At 37.7% G+C, this 16,455-nt stretch overlaps 1 protein-coding gene across 2 annotated transcripts; it reads left to right on the top strand.

Annotated features, from left to right (window-relative positions):
• Positions 1 to 328: 328 nt before the first annotated feature.
• Positions 329 to 12,753, top strand: LOC126614883 (serine/threonine-protein phosphatase BSL3-like). 2 transcript variants are annotated; one of them, XM_050282566.1, is made up of 21 exons: positions 332 to 1,112; positions 2,096 to 2,156; positions 2,266 to 2,344; positions 2,459 to 2,538; positions 2,622 to 2,716; positions 2,836 to 2,935; positions 4,736 to 4,805; positions 5,429 to 5,530; positions 5,617 to 5,698; positions 6,567 to 6,746; positions 7,300 to 7,564; positions 7,663 to 7,900; positions 7,976 to 8,146; positions 8,775 to 9,013; positions 9,933 to 10,017; positions 10,145 to 10,243; positions 10,327 to 10,526; positions 10,606 to 10,681; positions 11,444 to 11,579; positions 11,697 to 11,836; positions 12,016 to 12,753. In XM_050282566.1, exons 1-21 carry the CDS (start codon positions 689 to 691, stop codon positions 12,097 to 12,099), a joined length of 3,006 nt encoding a protein of 1,001 aa, XP_050138523.1. In that variant the 5' UTR covers positions 332 to 688; the 3' UTR covers positions 12,100 to 12,753. The 2 variants fall into 2 exon arrangements, 1 of the variants encoding a protein (XP_050138523.1); XR_007620553.1 differs by lacking the exons at positions 11,697 to 11,836; positions 12,016 to 12,753 and having other exon boundaries at positions 329 to 1,112; positions 10,620 to 10,681; positions 11,444 to 11,527.
• The last annotated feature ends 3,702 nt before the right edge of the window (positions 12,754 to 16,455 follow it).

Below are 16,455 nucleotides of genomic sequence, written 5' to 3'. Positions count from 1 at the left end.
ATGATGTTAGAAAGGGTAGGCTAAGCTTTATAATGGTCAAATTTGTTTTTAGTGATAATCGAATTTAAAATCTCTAATTTACTAATCAAGAGTATGAAAGTTTAATAATTATAAAAATAAAATTTAATGATTTAAACACTTACATCACCCTTGTCAAAAAAAAAAAAAAAAAAACACTTACATCACCTAATATTAGGATTTATGACATAAACTTTAATTTAACTGCCACGTAGCATGGAAATTGAACTTAAATTATCAAATGAGAAATATTAACATCTAGAGAGAGAAAGTTGAAACAACGCAAGCATTTATATAACCTTTTTAGAGAGAGAAAGGGCAGCGATTGGTGGAGAGAGTTTGATATGTTTTTAGTGTTTGTTTGGGGCTTGGAGATTGTCTCCGTCCCGTTTCTCTCTGTTCCTCCCCCTCGAAAACCCTTTCCTTATTCTTCCCTCCGCTAGAGAGAGAAAGATAAAACCTAGAAATTATTTTCTGGAGGAAATTTGGCGGAAATTTCCAGGAGCTGAGGATCCGAGCTAGGGTTTCGGGTGTGAATATCCGGGTTTTTCTGGGTGCAAGGTGATGTTGGGATTGCGGTAACTGGATCGAAATGTTGGTTAGGAATGCAAATTTGTTGGAATTCTAGTTCCGATCTTGAAATTACGGCGCGAATCGAAGGCTCGAAGCAATGGATGTGGACTCATCGTCGATGGTGCCGGACACTGATCACGATCCGGCAGTGCCAAACCACAGTACGACGTCGTCTCAGGCCGCAGTAGAAGGGGAACAACAGCTTGGCGAGCAGGCGCAACCGGGAACTGGATCTCCTCCGCAGCAGCCTCAGACAGCGGCTGCTCCACAGGCACCACAGACTCCGGTGGCGGGACCGCGGCACGCCCCAACGTACTCGGTGGTCAATGCAATTTTAGAGAAAAAAGAGGATGGTCCAGGGCCAAGATGTGGCCACACGTTGACTGCGGTGGCGGCTGTGGGCGAGGAGGGCACGCCGGGCTACTTTGGCCCCAGGTTGATTTTATTTGGTGGTGCCACAGCTCTTGAGGGCAATTCGGCGGCTTCAGGGACTCCATCATCAGCTGGAAGTGCCGGCATAAGTATGTTATTTTCTTTGTTTACTTGGGTAGCTTCGTCATTTGAGCTCCTATGATAAGCCTAGCTGCATGGAAGCCCTAATAGTAATGGTTCTGTAATGATAAGTACTTTATCAACCTAGCTTTGTTAGTTTCAGATTGCTGTTTTTCGTTCTTCTTTGATGTTTACGTTTATTGTGTGGTTATAAAATGCTGTGGGGTAGAATTCAAAGTTGTAGTTGGTTAAATTTTCTGTGAAAAGACCTTGTTATGTTCAGGTTCTTTAATCTCAGGTTGTCTTTATGTGTCTGCTTCCATATTGTTAATGATACAAGCACTGTCATCCGATCCAGGAAACAAAAAACTACTTGTAATTAAAGTGAAATATCGGTCTTGGGCTGATTTGATGCTACAGCGATTCAAGTTGTTAGTTATTATCTTGATAAGAGTTTTAGAATGCTTTGTTGTTTCAAGCCTCTCATTTCTCTTTGCCCTGCTCTTGTTCATTCTTGATAAATTGCTTTTGTGTGATACAAATTTGCCAGTTATTTATTGCCAGTGATTTGAGTGGTGTGGTAGTTTTGTTGTAGCCCAACAAATATGCATGTATTTTTTTTCTTTCAGTTATTGTTGTGGTTTCACAAACTTACTCTCTTTTGAACTAAAAGTGATCAAGTGGCATCTATCTAATGCCATTGGAGCTTGAAATCTCTGTGTTTATTGTTTTCAAATCGCGTCTAAATCCCTGTCTCCTAATGGTTATTTTTTAGCATCCATAGTTTCTGCTTTGAGCTTCTAGGGTTCAGCTAGCATTTATGTATGGTGTGAAGGTGCTGAGCCATTTAAGTTGTTGTTCTTTCTGTTATATTCAACGGTCCAAATAATCATGAGGCCTAACCTAATCCACATCTTGATTAATTCTTTGCTTGTAATGAAGCTCATGAGAATAATCATTCATTTCATTTTAAATAATTTAATTTATGAAACTTGTTTGTTCTTAATTTCAGGACTTGCAGGTGCCACAGCGGACGTGCATTGTTATGACGTGCTAACAAATAAATGGTCTAGGTAAGCCTGGGAATGAATATCTTTTATCTTTTTAGCCATTGGCTGTCCATATTTTCTTATTTATCCTAAGTTTACTTTAGTGGGTACATTATTATGACGTGTATTGCAGGATCACACCCTTTGGAGAACCTCCCACCCCAAGGGCTGCACATGTAGCAACAGCTGTAGGAACTATGGTGGTTATTCAGGTCAGCACTCAATATTATATCTTACAAGTTATGGTTCCCAAGTCAATGCCGTGTTAGAATTTTTCTATACTTTTCATAATTACATTCCCACTGGAATCTTTCATATCAATACAGGGTGGAATTGGTCCTGCTGGTTTGTCTGCTGAGGATCTTCATGTTCTTGACCTCACACAGCAACGGCCTCGATGGCACAGGTTATACTTGAATTGTCTGCGTTCCTTTAAAAAATAAAATGTATTGTGTGATTTTTAACCAAGTGGAGCTAATTTAACTTTAGGGTTGTTGTTCAAGGCCCTGGACCTGGGCCACGCTATGGACATGTGATGGCATTAGTGGGGCAAAGATATCTTATGGCAATTGGTGGTAATGATGGTGAGTCACTTCAGGGTCTATCTTACTCTCTTTGACGCATTGAATTAAAGGGAAGAAAGGAACTTCATGCATAGATTTTTACAAATATTAAGAGAAGGGAATTGGTGTGTGGTTTTCAGGAAAACGGCCTTTAGCTGATGTTTGGGCTCTCGACACAGCTGCCAAACCTTATGAATGGCGTAAGTTGGAACCAGAGGGGGAGGGTCCACCACCATGCATGTAAATCTTTCATGCTCTCCCTCTTTAACACTCATGACACTCAAATTCTTATTATAACACATATACATGCACTTCTCACCATTTGGTATGTATGTAAAAGATCACATGCTTGGATATCAAAAATGAATGGATATCAAAAAATGAATATGTATTCTATAAGTTTTGGGTATTGGGTTCTTAAATTCTGTTCTCCCAATTTTTTAGTTGTTTTATATACCAATACACTTTACCATTAGAGGCATATATTTCTTTTAGTGTTTATGTTTGCATTGTATTTCTGAATTCTGTAATGTTTGGGTACTGATTTTAGATCCACTAGTGAGAGAATATGTAGAAATCGTTTTCAAATAAAAAGAGAATATGTAGAAATAGTTGTAGTGATGATATGACATTTGATACTCTTGGTTGACGGCAAGCTGGTTTTTCTTTTTTAATTCTTTTTCCTGCTAGACGTGATAATAACATCTTCAATTGAAGTTTAGTTTTGGGTGGACACCATGGGGTAAACTAACCTCCACGGGACCCTTGACAGTTGTCTTAAAGCAAGTGACCCTTAAAAGTGATGGTAAAAAAGGAATAAAAAAAAGAATAAATTTTGCTGTTGCTTCGGAGATCGTTACCTAGAAATTGCTGGTGATTGTCTCATTCTATGTACTTGGTGCATGTATTACTGTTCTTTCTATTTTTTTTTTCTGGGGCTGTATTGTATATCAGAACATGAAAAAGGGTTGTTAGCTTGCCTATCGTCTTCTTGTATTTTTCTTAGTTTAAGGCTGGTACTTTTAGTTAATGTTTATATCCCAAAAAAGGCTGTTACCCTTTAGTGTGCAGAAAGAATCTGTGCTTAACACTTTTCAGACATAGTGTGCAGTTTGTTGAACGAGCCTCATTTCTCCAATTTGTTACAGGTTTCATTTGGGATTTGATAATTTGATCATCTTGTTATGTGGAATAAGTTTTGTTTTAATCTGTAATCTACCACTGTGAATGTTTAGTATTTTTTTTTGAAGTTCTTCCCATCAGTCCCTTGGCCTTAATTTCAACCCTTTTTCGTTTTTCATTTTCTTGTCATGTCAATTTGTTATTGATCTAGAGGGGGAGGTCCCTTCTTAATTCTCTCTCTCTTTCCTTTTGGATATTTTATATACATGTAAATGTATTTGTCCTTATCCTTTAGATAACATATACTAAGGGTTTTATTATTGTGTATTATGAAATAGACTCAGATATTATGGCATCCAACTACATGTCTACTGAAACTGTACAGAATTCTACAGATTTATCTAATTTTGGATCCAATGTGGCATCTCTAAGGAAAAAGAAGTTAAATGTGATACAAAAATGGATAAGAGAGGAAGCTGTAGGGTGTTTTTGAGACTTTTCTTCTGGATGGTATATCTTTATGTATGGAAAGAATGTTCTGCTGTTGGTTGGTGGCATTAGAGGATGATGCATTTTATTACCATTCATTTGATGAAACCTTTAGAAAAAAGGAAGTTGGTTTCACCTAAGGCTTTCCCTTATAAAATTATTTGTTTGTCGGGGAAAATTCTCTACTATTCCAAGGTTAAAATTGAATAGGTGCATCCTTAGTGGTTCTTTTGCATTTCTTAGCATAAATACTGGTGGCACTAGTAATCAATAAAGATATTGAGAGTGAATAATTTATTCTTTAGAAGTTATGCATCTTTGACTTGCTATTGAGTTGCCCTGTTTAACTTTCAATTATATAATCACCATGTTTTTTGTTGATGTTGTAAAGTCGATATCTTATCTTACTCTCGTGTATGACATGACCAGGTATGCAACTGCAAGTGCAAGGTCTGATGGTCTTCTTCTCCTTTGTGGAGGGAGGGATGCAAATAGTGTGGTGAGTCAAATAATGTAATTTTTTTAGTGGTTTGTTTTTATGGATGCATGATTGTGACAGTATGGCGCAAAACCAAGCACAGTGGTGTTCTAGTATTCATTCAGCTGACCCCACTTAGCGGGATAAGGCTTGGTGGTGGGTGGTTTTATGAATGTGACAATAGCATTTATGGTGATTTTAGTTTATTTTTATATTGATTGCTGGATGGCTCCAGATTGTATTTGCCCTTTGTCAAGCACATTCTGCAATGAACTGTGGAACAGTTACCCCTTCACTTCTATATCTAATATTTCTGAGAAATATGGTTTTGGTATATGTTAGAAAACTACTTAACTGAAAACAAAAGTACCCATAGCTTATTTGTGACAATAGCTTGTGGGGAGGACAGGGAGATGGGGTTACAGGGAGATGGGGTTATGAAGTTTGGGGCACATATTACTTGCTTCTATTTGTCTTTACAGTTTGTTTACGTAGCTTGTGTCTGAATGTTGTTGACTCCCCACCCTCTTCAAATTTTGCATAGCACATTAGTAACAGCTCTGTAATGATTGGTCGAATAAAAAAAAAGCAGCTTTTGTTATGGAATTCTGGGTTAGGTTTTCTTTTGGTTCTTCTGTTTGCAGCCATTGGCAAGTGCATATGGTCTTGCCAAACATAGGGATGGCCGTTGGGAATGGGCAATTGCTCCTGGTGTCTCTCCTTCTTCAAGATATCAACATGCAGCAGTGAGTTTTTGAATCCATTATGTTTTAATTTCTCTTTTACTTATTTGAATTTATTTTCTGAAAACTAGCATGTGTTATGATACTAGGTCTTTGTTAATGCACGTCTGCATGTTTCTGGAGGGGCCCTTGGTGGTGGCCGCATGGTTGAAGATTCATCAAGTGTTGCAGGTATTTATTTAGGTTTTTACAAGCATTGTGTGGAATGTACTTTCGCTCCCTCCCGCAATTTTTGGCATGGATGATCCTTGAAAGAAAATCTAGGAACTTGATGGTTCCAACCTTGAGTCACAGACCTAGAAACATGATGTCCATAAGTTTTCTCAAGTGAGCCTTGGCAGGTCTTGTGGGTTTTTTACCCTAGAATGGATAGGCATTTACTAAATTATTGTGACTTAATAACATGAAATCAAAATTTAGAGTAAAGATTACATGTGAGTGTGCAAACATATTCCTGTACTTTATAAAGTAAGATATATGGTTCAAATAATTTTTTTCTCAGAATTTAATTTAATTTCTGGACTCATCATTTAACTGGTTCTTCTTTTAAATACAATGAGAAATATGCTTTTGTATGATGTGATGGAGGTAAGCTGGTTGGATTTTTTTAATCTATCGGGGTTGGTGAAAGTTTACTGTTAGGTCATGTATACCGGGGATGCTTTTTGAGAGTTGTTGAATGGTTAACTTCTTCCAGTAGTTTCTGGTAGATGTATGTTAGTTTTTCTTCCTCTAGGATAACTACATTGTGCCTGATTCTTCTTGTATTATGCTTGAGCAGATGATGAGATCTTATGAACGTTTTTTGTATGTCTGAAGCAATTATTCAAATGAGAATTCTGTGGCTATTATTCCAGTTCTTAAAATAATTGATCCTCACCACATCATCGTGTAAAATTTGGGCAATTAACTGTGCTTCTTTGAGAAACAGATAAATTGGTAGCTTAAGTTTTGTTGTTATTTGTTGGTGTTAAACTATGTTTCCAAAAGGTTCTTCACCATAAGTGTTCTTACAAGTTTTTATGTTTCTTATGTGCAGTGTTGGATACTGCAGCAGGAGTTTGGTGTGATACAAAATCTGTGGTTACTAGTCCAAGGACAGGTAGATACAGTGCTGATGCAGCCGGTGGAGATGCTGCAGTTGAGCTGACAAGGCGTTGCAGACATGCAGCTGCAGCGGTTGGTGACTTGATCTTTATATATGGTGGTCTACGTGGAGGTAAGAAGTGAATGTATTATTTCAACAGTCACTCTGCAGTTGCTTCCTGTTTCAGTAATTCTAGGAAGTGTTTTCATTGAGCAGGTTATTGTAATTAATGCATTCACTTTCTGTTGATGGAGTGTAGGTTGCAACTCTCAAGCACTAAAATATTTTGCATCATGAATGGACATGCTTAGAGAATAATAGACATTTTGTGTTTCTTGAGGTTGACATTCAGTACATGGTTGTTTTTTCCGATACATTATGTGATTATTTCAAAGTTGAGGTTTCAATGATTGGCTCATTAATTAATTTAGTTTCAAAATCTTCATTTACGGGTTATATTTATCTTTTATTGGATGAGTAAAGTAGGATAAAACAGCAGGCAAGGATGCAGGTGCAGCAATTTTGTAATATATGGAGGACTTTAGGAGCTGTCATTTTGATGGTTTCTGAAAGCTTTTATATTATGAATTCTGGAGTTCCCTTACAATTTTACCTTTCTGAGCTAATAAAATCTCGCACTTTATAATTTCAAACATACTAATTGCTTTATTCTTTTATGCTATAGGAGTGTTGCTTGATGACCTACTTGTCGCGGAAGATTTGGCTGCTGCTGAAACAACAACAGCAGCTTCGCATGCTGCAGCGGCAGCTGCTCAATCTGTACAAGGTCGTTTACCTGGAAGGTATGAATTCATTGATGACAGAGAAAGACAGTTGACTGAAGCAGCTCCTGATGGTGCTATTGTGCTGGGAAATCCAGTTGCACCCCCAGTAAATGGTGACATGTATACTGATATAAGTACTGAAAATGCTTTGCTCCAGGGAACCCGGTAAGCTAGTTGTATGCACATTTTGATTGCAGGCTGTGAAGTCACTGAGTTGTACTTTTTATTGTTAAAAGGGATACTGAATTTTGATTGTTGTTTAGGAGATTGAGCAAAGGTGTAGAGTATTTAGTTGAAGCATCAGCAGCTGAAGCTGAGGCAATCAGTGCCACTTTGGCTGCTGCCAAGGCACGACAAGTTAATGGAGAAGTTGAACTCCCTGATAGAGATCGTGGTTCAGAGGCTACCCCCAGTGGGAAGCAGATATCTACCTTGATCAAGCCTGATTCTGCTGGGTCAAATAATATTCCATCAGCTGGAGTGCGACTGCATCACAGAGCTGTCAGTATTGAATTTTATGAGGCAACTCTAAACCTTTGTTGATATGTCCTTAATGTTTCTTACATGCTTTGCCAGGTCGTTGTAGCTGCAGAGACTGGTGGAGCTTTAGGTGGCATGGTGAGGCAACTTTCAATTGATCAATTTGAAAATGAAGGCAGGCGGGTTAGTTATGGGACTCCAGAGAGTGCAACTGCAGCAAGGAAATTGTTAGATCGACAGATGTCCATAAATAGCGTTCCCAAAAAGGTAGAAGACATTATGTGACAGTCTTGCCTACCTAAAATTGCCATATTTTCATCTGTACATCTTATAAAATCAAATGTCCTTTTGCTCAACTATTGATGGGTAAATTTTGCTAACTTCTTCCTTGTCCACTTGATTAATGCTATTTAGATGCTAGAAAATAGAAAGATAAAAACATAAAAGAACAAGTGTCTGACTGGTATCCTAAGTTGTATTCAATAGTGTGAATGCATTTTTGCGCTTGTCATCATTCTGGAAATGTAAGGTAGATGCATCTATGAGTTGGAATATCAAGCACGATACCGCAACCAACTACAGACTATTGGAGGCTACTTTAAAGTCATGTCCTTGCTCTCACATCTAAGTTTATCCGTATTATCCTGTGCCTGGTCTTTCACTTATGATAGATTAATAGGCTTATACATCCTCATCCTGACATAGTTGAATCATGAATCTTGTATCCAATTTCTTATCTTGTGCCATGGATACTTATTTTACCCATGCGCTGACTCCAACCCTTTGGTGTAGATAACCCAACACTTGGTATTACGAATGTCATCCTGCATATGTAACGTTTACATATAAAGTTTATTGTGTTTCATAATCAATAATTTTCCTCTTTTCTTTTCAGGTAGTGGCACATCTTTTAAAGCCTCGTGGGTGGAAGCCTCCGGTTCGCAGGCAATTTTTCTTAGATTGTAATGAAATAGCAGATCTTTGTGACAGCGCTGAGCGAATATTCTCTGGTGAACCAAGCGTCTTACAGCTTAGGGCGCCTATCAAGATATTTGGTGATTTACATGGGCAATTTGGTGACCTCATGCGCCTTTTTGACGAGTATGGTTCACCTTCAACGGCTGGAGATATCGCGTAAGTGGCTTTATTAATGCAACACTAAGCAACTAGGTTCATATGGTTTGATATTGAAATATTGAATTACGTATGCTAAGGGGCCCATCTGTGCACCCCATGATATTACGTTGATTGTTATATCTTAATGGTTTAACCATATAGTTTACCGTATTGTTTTGTGGAGAATTATTAAAGCCCAATATTTTACCTAATGAATGCTTCTTGCATTTGGGTTCGCGAAATAGAATCCGTACACATACTTGTGTATAAAGATTATGAGATTGTAGGAATATGGGATTCCTGCTATTTCTTTATATACAACCAACCTTAGTACTTCAGAGCTAAACATTACAGAAAACATCTTTTTTGTGTTCTTTTGGTTTCCTAGCACAACTCAGAATTGTCTACACTAGAATGTCCGAGACTAGAAAAAGTTTATGCAAGGACTAATCCTAACACACTTGAATACGGAGAATTCCTAAGATGACAGCATGGCAACAAATAAGACATGCATAAATTTCCAGTACAGTCTTAGTGTGAATTTCTTTTTTTGGCTTTTAGAAGGAAGGAACATTAATTAAATGAAGTCTGACTTTTGCATTTGTAATACAAGGTGGATTCTATCGGTGATTATGTAAATTGTTTCATGCTCCATCTTGTATATGCTTGGTTTATTTATTTTGGTTACATTTTGTTGTAAGTTTTTCCCGTTCAGTATTCACGTAAAATTAAGGTTGTGACCTTTGTATATCTTGTATAATATACTTATAAATATTTCATTTTATTACTATTTCTTTGCCTAAATAATTCAACTCATTCTTAGTGTGTTTTTATTTTTTTATTTTTTGGAAACTAGTGTGTTATCCTTTTGACAAGTCCACAATACAAAACTTTATGTTTCTTACATCTATGCTGATTTTATATGAACAAAAATCAGATATATCGACTATCTCTTCTTAGGGGATTATGTTGACCGGGGTCAACATAGCTTGGAAACGATTACTCTTCTGCTTGCTTTGAAGGTACATTTGGCTGTGCTTTTATTCTGTTTCAGTTGTCTTCTCACTCGATGCTTATAGCTCTCAGTGATTGCTGTATGAGTATTTCTATGATAATGCAATGTTCTTGAAAAAAATGTCAATATTGCAGGTTGAGTATCCCCATAATGTACATTTAATCCGTGGAAACCATGAAGCTGCAGATATAAATGCTCTATTTGGCTTTCGGATTGAATGCATTGAGCGAATGGTACTGTATTATAACCATATGTCATATCTGTATCTTTTATTTGTAATCTCTGGTGGTCACTGACTGAATGACTTGCTGAGCAGGGTGAGAGAGATGGAATTTGGGCATGGCATCGAATAAACCGTTTGTTTAATTGGCTTCCACTGGCAGCTCTTATTGAAAAGAAAATCATCTGTATGCATGGCGGTATTGGTCGGTCTATAAATCATGTTGAGCAGATTGAGAATCTCCAGCGTCCTATTACAATGGAAGCTGGCTCCATTGTGCTTATGGATTTGTTATGGTCAGTGCATGTGTATATTGGTACATTTTATAATTATTTTTATTTTAATTGGTCAATGACGCCATATGGTTCTCTCTAGGTCTGACCCAACAGAAAATGACAGTGTGGAAGGTTTACGACCAAATGCTAGAGGTCCTGGGCTGGTTACATTTGGGGTAAGTAATTTTTAATTGTTTTCTTCCTTTATTTCACATTGCCTATAATGTTATAGAGATCAGTAGGTATCTAAATTAGTACATTTGTCATCAAGAAGTCTGGATGTGTCACCAATAATGGGTACATTCGCTGACAAAACATGCTGGACATGTTATTGATGCATTTTCGTCAATATCGATGAATATCCGTCCTTTAATATAGAATGGACGTCCTGCAAAAAGATTACTAACTGACATTTTTTAGGAAATTCTTTTGTTAATACTGTATAGTGCTATCTTTAAGCAAAGTTAAGAGTCCAAATGGGATGTGGAATATCATACATGGATGCAATTAAGATGATTTACCAACAAAGTTGCATTTGTAGCATGTTAAGGGCCGCAGTCTGATAAAACCGGTTCCAAACACTGAGAGTGGGAAATATTTTATTCCATTTGTTTCTAAAAGTTTCCATTCCAAGGTGTATGGTACTCTACAATTTCATGGCACAAAACAAACAGAACCTTGAAGCAATGGAATTGGTATTTTCTATATACTTGTCTTGGAAATGGTTCAATGTGACGGTCTGCATTGAGCATGGAGTTGAATATTAATTGTTCTGTAATTCATCTTGCTTGATGTCCACTGAGGCTTGTCCGGTTTATGTTACTTCCACGAGTTTTTATGTTGTAAAGTATCGGGATCGTAAAATGGTACAACTTTAATTGGTATTTTTTTTTAATATGTTTGTGTTGTATGCCATCTAAAGTGTTTTGACATTGCAGCCTGATCGTGTCATGGAATTCTGCAATAACAATGATCTTCAGTTGATTGTGCGTGCACATGAATGTGTAATGGATGGATTTGAGCGTTTTGCCCAGGGGCATCTGATTACACTTTTCTCTGCTACCAATTATTGTGGTATGTACTTGTCCCCTTTTCTATTTATGGAGCTTTGAGTGCTTCAATAGACATCTCAGGTTTGGCCCTTACCACTGTCAGCCAAACATCTCATGTTTACTCTTATACTCTCAACAGGTACGGCCAATAATGCCGGGGCAATCCTAGTCTTGGGTAGGGATCTTGTTGTGGTTCCGAAACTCATTCATCCTTTACCACCAGCAATTTCATCACCAGAAACTTCACCGGAACGCCATATTGAAGATACATGGATGCAGGTACTGATGTTTATTTCTCACTTCATGTTTAAATTTATGGTTATAACTTGTAACTCAAATGGGAGATGTATGTATGTGCATACTCTTACTGGAGAGATTTTGCTACCCCTTCCCCATCGGGATGTGTTGTCATTGTTTTGATAATAATCTTTATTTGAATTGGCTTGTTATGAAACCAGGAGTTGAATGCAAACAGACCTCCAACACCAACTAGAGGCCGTCCCCAAGGAGCTAATGATCGGGGTTCCCTTGCTTGGATATAGTTGATTATTCTGAATTGCTTCGTCATATTCATTCTGGCCTCGTTCTTCCTGATGGGATTTCTAGTGCTGTATAGAGCATGATGTCAAATACAAGAAGTTCCCCCGTTCTTCCACATGGGGTTTCCCATGGTGTATAGAGCACGATGCCATATACAAGAAGTTCCAAAACTTGTGATCTATTTTCCAGGTAACAAGTTTGAAGGCATTCTGAAATTTTGGTTTACTTTACACAATTGGTAGGCCATGAGATGATGAGAAGACACAAAGTCGAAGAAGTAGGTTGTGGTTGGCGGGTAGGTTTCACTTTGTATGATGTGCTAAAATGTTGGAGTTTGGGTCAACCCGCCCTTTGTAAATTGAGCTACAGGCAGGTAGAAGTCAGTATTCGTTCTTCCCGTGGATTGGTAGTGCCGAGTATTCTTCTGATTAGTTGATATATTGTTTATTCCTCGTTTTAGGCATATTAATTTCCCCTTGAAGAGGACAGGGGGTCAATTTGTGGTGGTGAGATATATAAAATTTTTAGAATCTTTGTGAGCGTCCGTCCGTCGGTCCGTGATTGTATCATAGAGGTATTGCTTTGTGTAATATTTCATCTTTGTTTTGTACCATGTAACATTGTGTGAAGATAAGTAACCGTTTTTTGATCCGACACATCCGTTTATTAAGTTTTCGTCGTAGAATGTTGTGCATCTTTATGCTGAAAGGAACTAAACCTCTTGCTCTTGGATGTTGTATCTTTGTGGTTTATTTTCCCGACGATCACCAAGTGCAGTCGCATGAATTCTAGAATACCATTATGTTAGGTTTTGCATCAAGTCTTCTATTAGTTTCAAGTACTCCATATCTTTTCTTATAGTTTCTTTACAATTCTTAGGTTTTCCCCTTGCATCTTGTGCCTTGAGTCTCCATCTCGTAATAGCATCTGTAGGTCTTCGGTTCACGTGTTCAAACTAGTTTAACCAAATTTCTCTCATCTTATCTTCAATTAAGGCAACTTCTACTTTACCTCAGATATTCTTTATCCTTTTTTGTGTGCCTACACATCCAATGAAGCATTCTCATCTCTCATACACATTTTTTGCATGTGTTTGCTTTTTGACGACCCAACATTTTGTGCCATAAAGAATTGCTGGTCTTATTGTTGTTCTATAAAATTTTCTCTTAGAGTTTTAGTGGCATATGACGATCGCATGATACACTTGATACTCTCCCAGTGTTCTCAACGGTTATCTACCGAAATTGTTCACTCTTCAACAACTATCTGCCAAAAGCATATAATGTTTTATTGAGCAACTATCGAAGTTGTGCATACTTCTCAGTAGAGTCCAACCTAAGAGGACATAATAAATGAATAATGCAATTTTCTGCAGGTTTGCACCGATATATTTCACCTCTTCAGTAGAGTAGAGAACTAACGAAATATTGACAACTTTTCGATAGTCTTACCAAAAAAATTATCGGAATTTAGGGTTACACAAACAGTAAGACGTGGTTCAAACCAAGGAAGAAAATATCGGTAATATCGGAAATATCGGTAGTCCGAAAACACGGAAATATCGATGGAAATATCGGGATAATATCGATATCGATAAAAATTACATGGAAACCACGGAAATTGTAAGAAAAACTTGAAAATTTTTATTAAAACTTTGCAGGATGTTTATTTAGTCAATTATCTATTAGTTTATCACAAAAAATTGGAAGGAAATGCATTGCATGATGGATTTAACATTATCAAGTTGATTATATAGCGAACTGACAAATATTGTGAGTGTAGAAAATATGTAGTAATTAATGAAAGAAGTCTAAACACACCATAATCATTTATATATAATGAATTAGTACAATATTTTACACTTTATACATTGCATTTTTTATTCTTCTCTGACAGAATTTGGTCTTCGCGTGGAAAAGAAGATAAAGTAAGCAGATTTTTTGGTTCTTCTCTGACAGAAGATTTGGTTCTTCTTAGCAAAGTCACTTCCAAATCTTTCATACAAAACCGTGTGCCACAAACACACACCCTTAAAGTTTTTTTCTTACCATACACACACACACACACATAACCATACACACACACACACACACACACACACACACACACAAAACCATGGTTTCATACAAAACCGTGTGCCACACACACACACACCCTCAATGTTTTTTTTTTCTCTCGGATAACACACACACACACACACACACGCACACGCACACACAATCTCTCGATCCTTCTCCTTCATTCCACACACACACGCACACACACCCTCCCTCTCCTTGTTTCTTCTCCAGTTCTCCCCCCCATCTCTTTTCTACATCTCTCCTTCCCAGATGAGACAGACACACACACACCCCACTTCCCCGTGTTTCCCCCTTCCCCAATCCCTCGAACCTTCTCCCTCATTCCTCTCCTTGTTTCTTCTCCCCCCATTTCTGCAACTCTCCTTCCCGGAGCACAGCCACACCACACCCACACGAGGCGGAGGATCCATCAAACCCGAGCGGGTTTTGGGATCCGGAGAGAAGGGATTGCAGATTTTGATGGGTCTGAGCGCGGATTGCAGAGAGAGGCGCAGATCTTGGTAGCTGTGACGACGGAGCCTCGGCGATTTTGTCGATAATATCGAAAATATCGCAATATTATCGATATTATCGATATTATCACGAAAACCATTTGGATAGTTATAAAAATATCGGTCCCTTTAAAAACCGATAATATCGGCGATATATCGGCGATATTATCGACATTTTGTTCCTTGGTTCAAACTAATGCAACATGAAGGGAAAAAAAAAATTAAATCAAAAATCATGTGGAGCCACCAAACACTTGATTTCATGTTACATTCTTCACAATAAACATTTTTTTCATTAGTATGTTTGTCTCGTTAGTCATTAAGACAAGAAGCAATAACACTATCGTAAATAAGTAAAATTTAAAAAAAAAAACTTATTGTTGTGGCATAATTTACTAAACAATTATGGAGGCCATAGAGATAGAAAAGTGCGGCAATAGAGAAGAAGAAGAGAGAGATGTGTAATTGTGGGTGTGTTATTTCACCTCATTATGCCTTTATTTATAGTAGTAGGGAAGGTTAGTTCCTTACCCTTTAGGATTACAACATTTAATATGTAATCTTCTCCTAATAGGAATATGAGAGATATTCCAAGATATACTAGGATTTACACAATCACATTCCTAATCTAATAGGACTGCAACATCCCCCTTGAGTGTGTAAATACTCAAGTAAATGGTGCATAGGTCTTCAGTGATGAAGCAAGTGTAGTTGATGAAGTTGTCGGCATAATGAGCAAATGCAAGTCTCAAATCAACCGAAGAATGCATAAAAAAGTAAAACTCACAAAACCTTGCTATGGTAAAACCCAAGGTGGGAGAAAAACCCATAGTCTAAGAAGAAAAGTGAGAAGTTGCATTAAGTCAAAACTATACGCCTTTTGGACGCAAGTAGAAGAGCTCACAAGGGTATGATCATCCCATGATGGGTGCCTCGTTAAAACCTAGTTAGGTAGCAAAAGCCTAGAGGGAAAAATGCTCCTAATGAAAAAGAGTACATTAAGTTCAAGTGAGTATACTTCTGGATACTCCCTCTGAGTTTGACATAACTTCCAAATGAGAACTACAAGCATTGCATATGATAGTTAGGCATACCAATTCCTCGGATAAGCTTATGGAAGGTTGACTTCGGCAATGATGTCGTGTAGAGGTTGGCAAGGTTGTCTGGCATCGGCTTGCATGACTTCAATCTCTTGATGTTTTGCTGATGTAGATGTAGACGCAATATGTCTTGGTGTTGACTTCGTTGATGTATCATGACTTGGTCGAGTTAATACATGCAGTATAGTCCTCATGGATCGTCGTTAGGACTTAACGATGGATGAAAACATCAAGTACTTCAATATGCTCAACAAGAACTCCTAACCATGTCTCACTTGTGGCGTAGTGAAGTGAGGTGAGTCTTGGAATGATTCAAAGATTTCGTAACTAAGGTCATATCGTGGACCTCCAAGATATTGCGATATCCTTAACAATAAAGACATAACCATTTGGGGATTTTGCCTTGTGAGGGTTTGATAAGTAACATACGTCAGGATAACAAGCAAGGCAAGCATCATTTCAAGGATCAAGGGGGTTGGATCCGCTCGAGATGCGTTGAGATTTGCCCTTGTAGTACCTTCAAGGTACGTCTTTAATACCAATTCAATGGTTGCGTGTAGGTGCGGTGCTGCATCTTTACTAAGATCAACAGTGAAAAAGATGTCATGTCTAAATACAATGAACTAAGTACAACGAAGTGCAAAGTTGAACTTAAATATGGAATTTCGGATTCCATAACCTCTTCA

The sequence above is a fragment of the Malus sylvestris genome, chromosome 3 (genome assembly GCF_916048215.2).
Source record: "Malus sylvestris chromosome 3, drMalSylv7.2, whole genome shotgun sequence".
NCBI lineage: Eukaryota > Viridiplantae > Streptophyta > Magnoliopsida > Rosales > Rosaceae > Malus > Malus sylvestris.
Note: the sequence above shows the minus strand (reverse complement) of the source record. Positions and strands in the feature narration are given on the sequence as shown.

What these genes read in the sequence shown, in the direction of transcription:
- LOC126614883 (XM_050282566.1), top strand. Translation starts at nt 689, where the DNA reads ATGGATGTGGACTCATCGTCGATGGTGCCGGACACTGATCACGATCCG. An exon ending in TAAATAGCGTTCCCAAAAAG is followed by an intron (nt 8,147 to 8,774) that starts GTAGAAGACATT and finishes TTTTCTTTTCAG; the next exon opens with GTAGTGGCACATCTTTTAAA. An exon ending in GTGCTTATGGATTTGTTATG is followed by an intron (nt 10,527 to 10,605) that starts GTCAGTGCATGT and finishes GGTTCTCTCTAG; the next exon opens with GTCTGACCCAACAGAAAATG.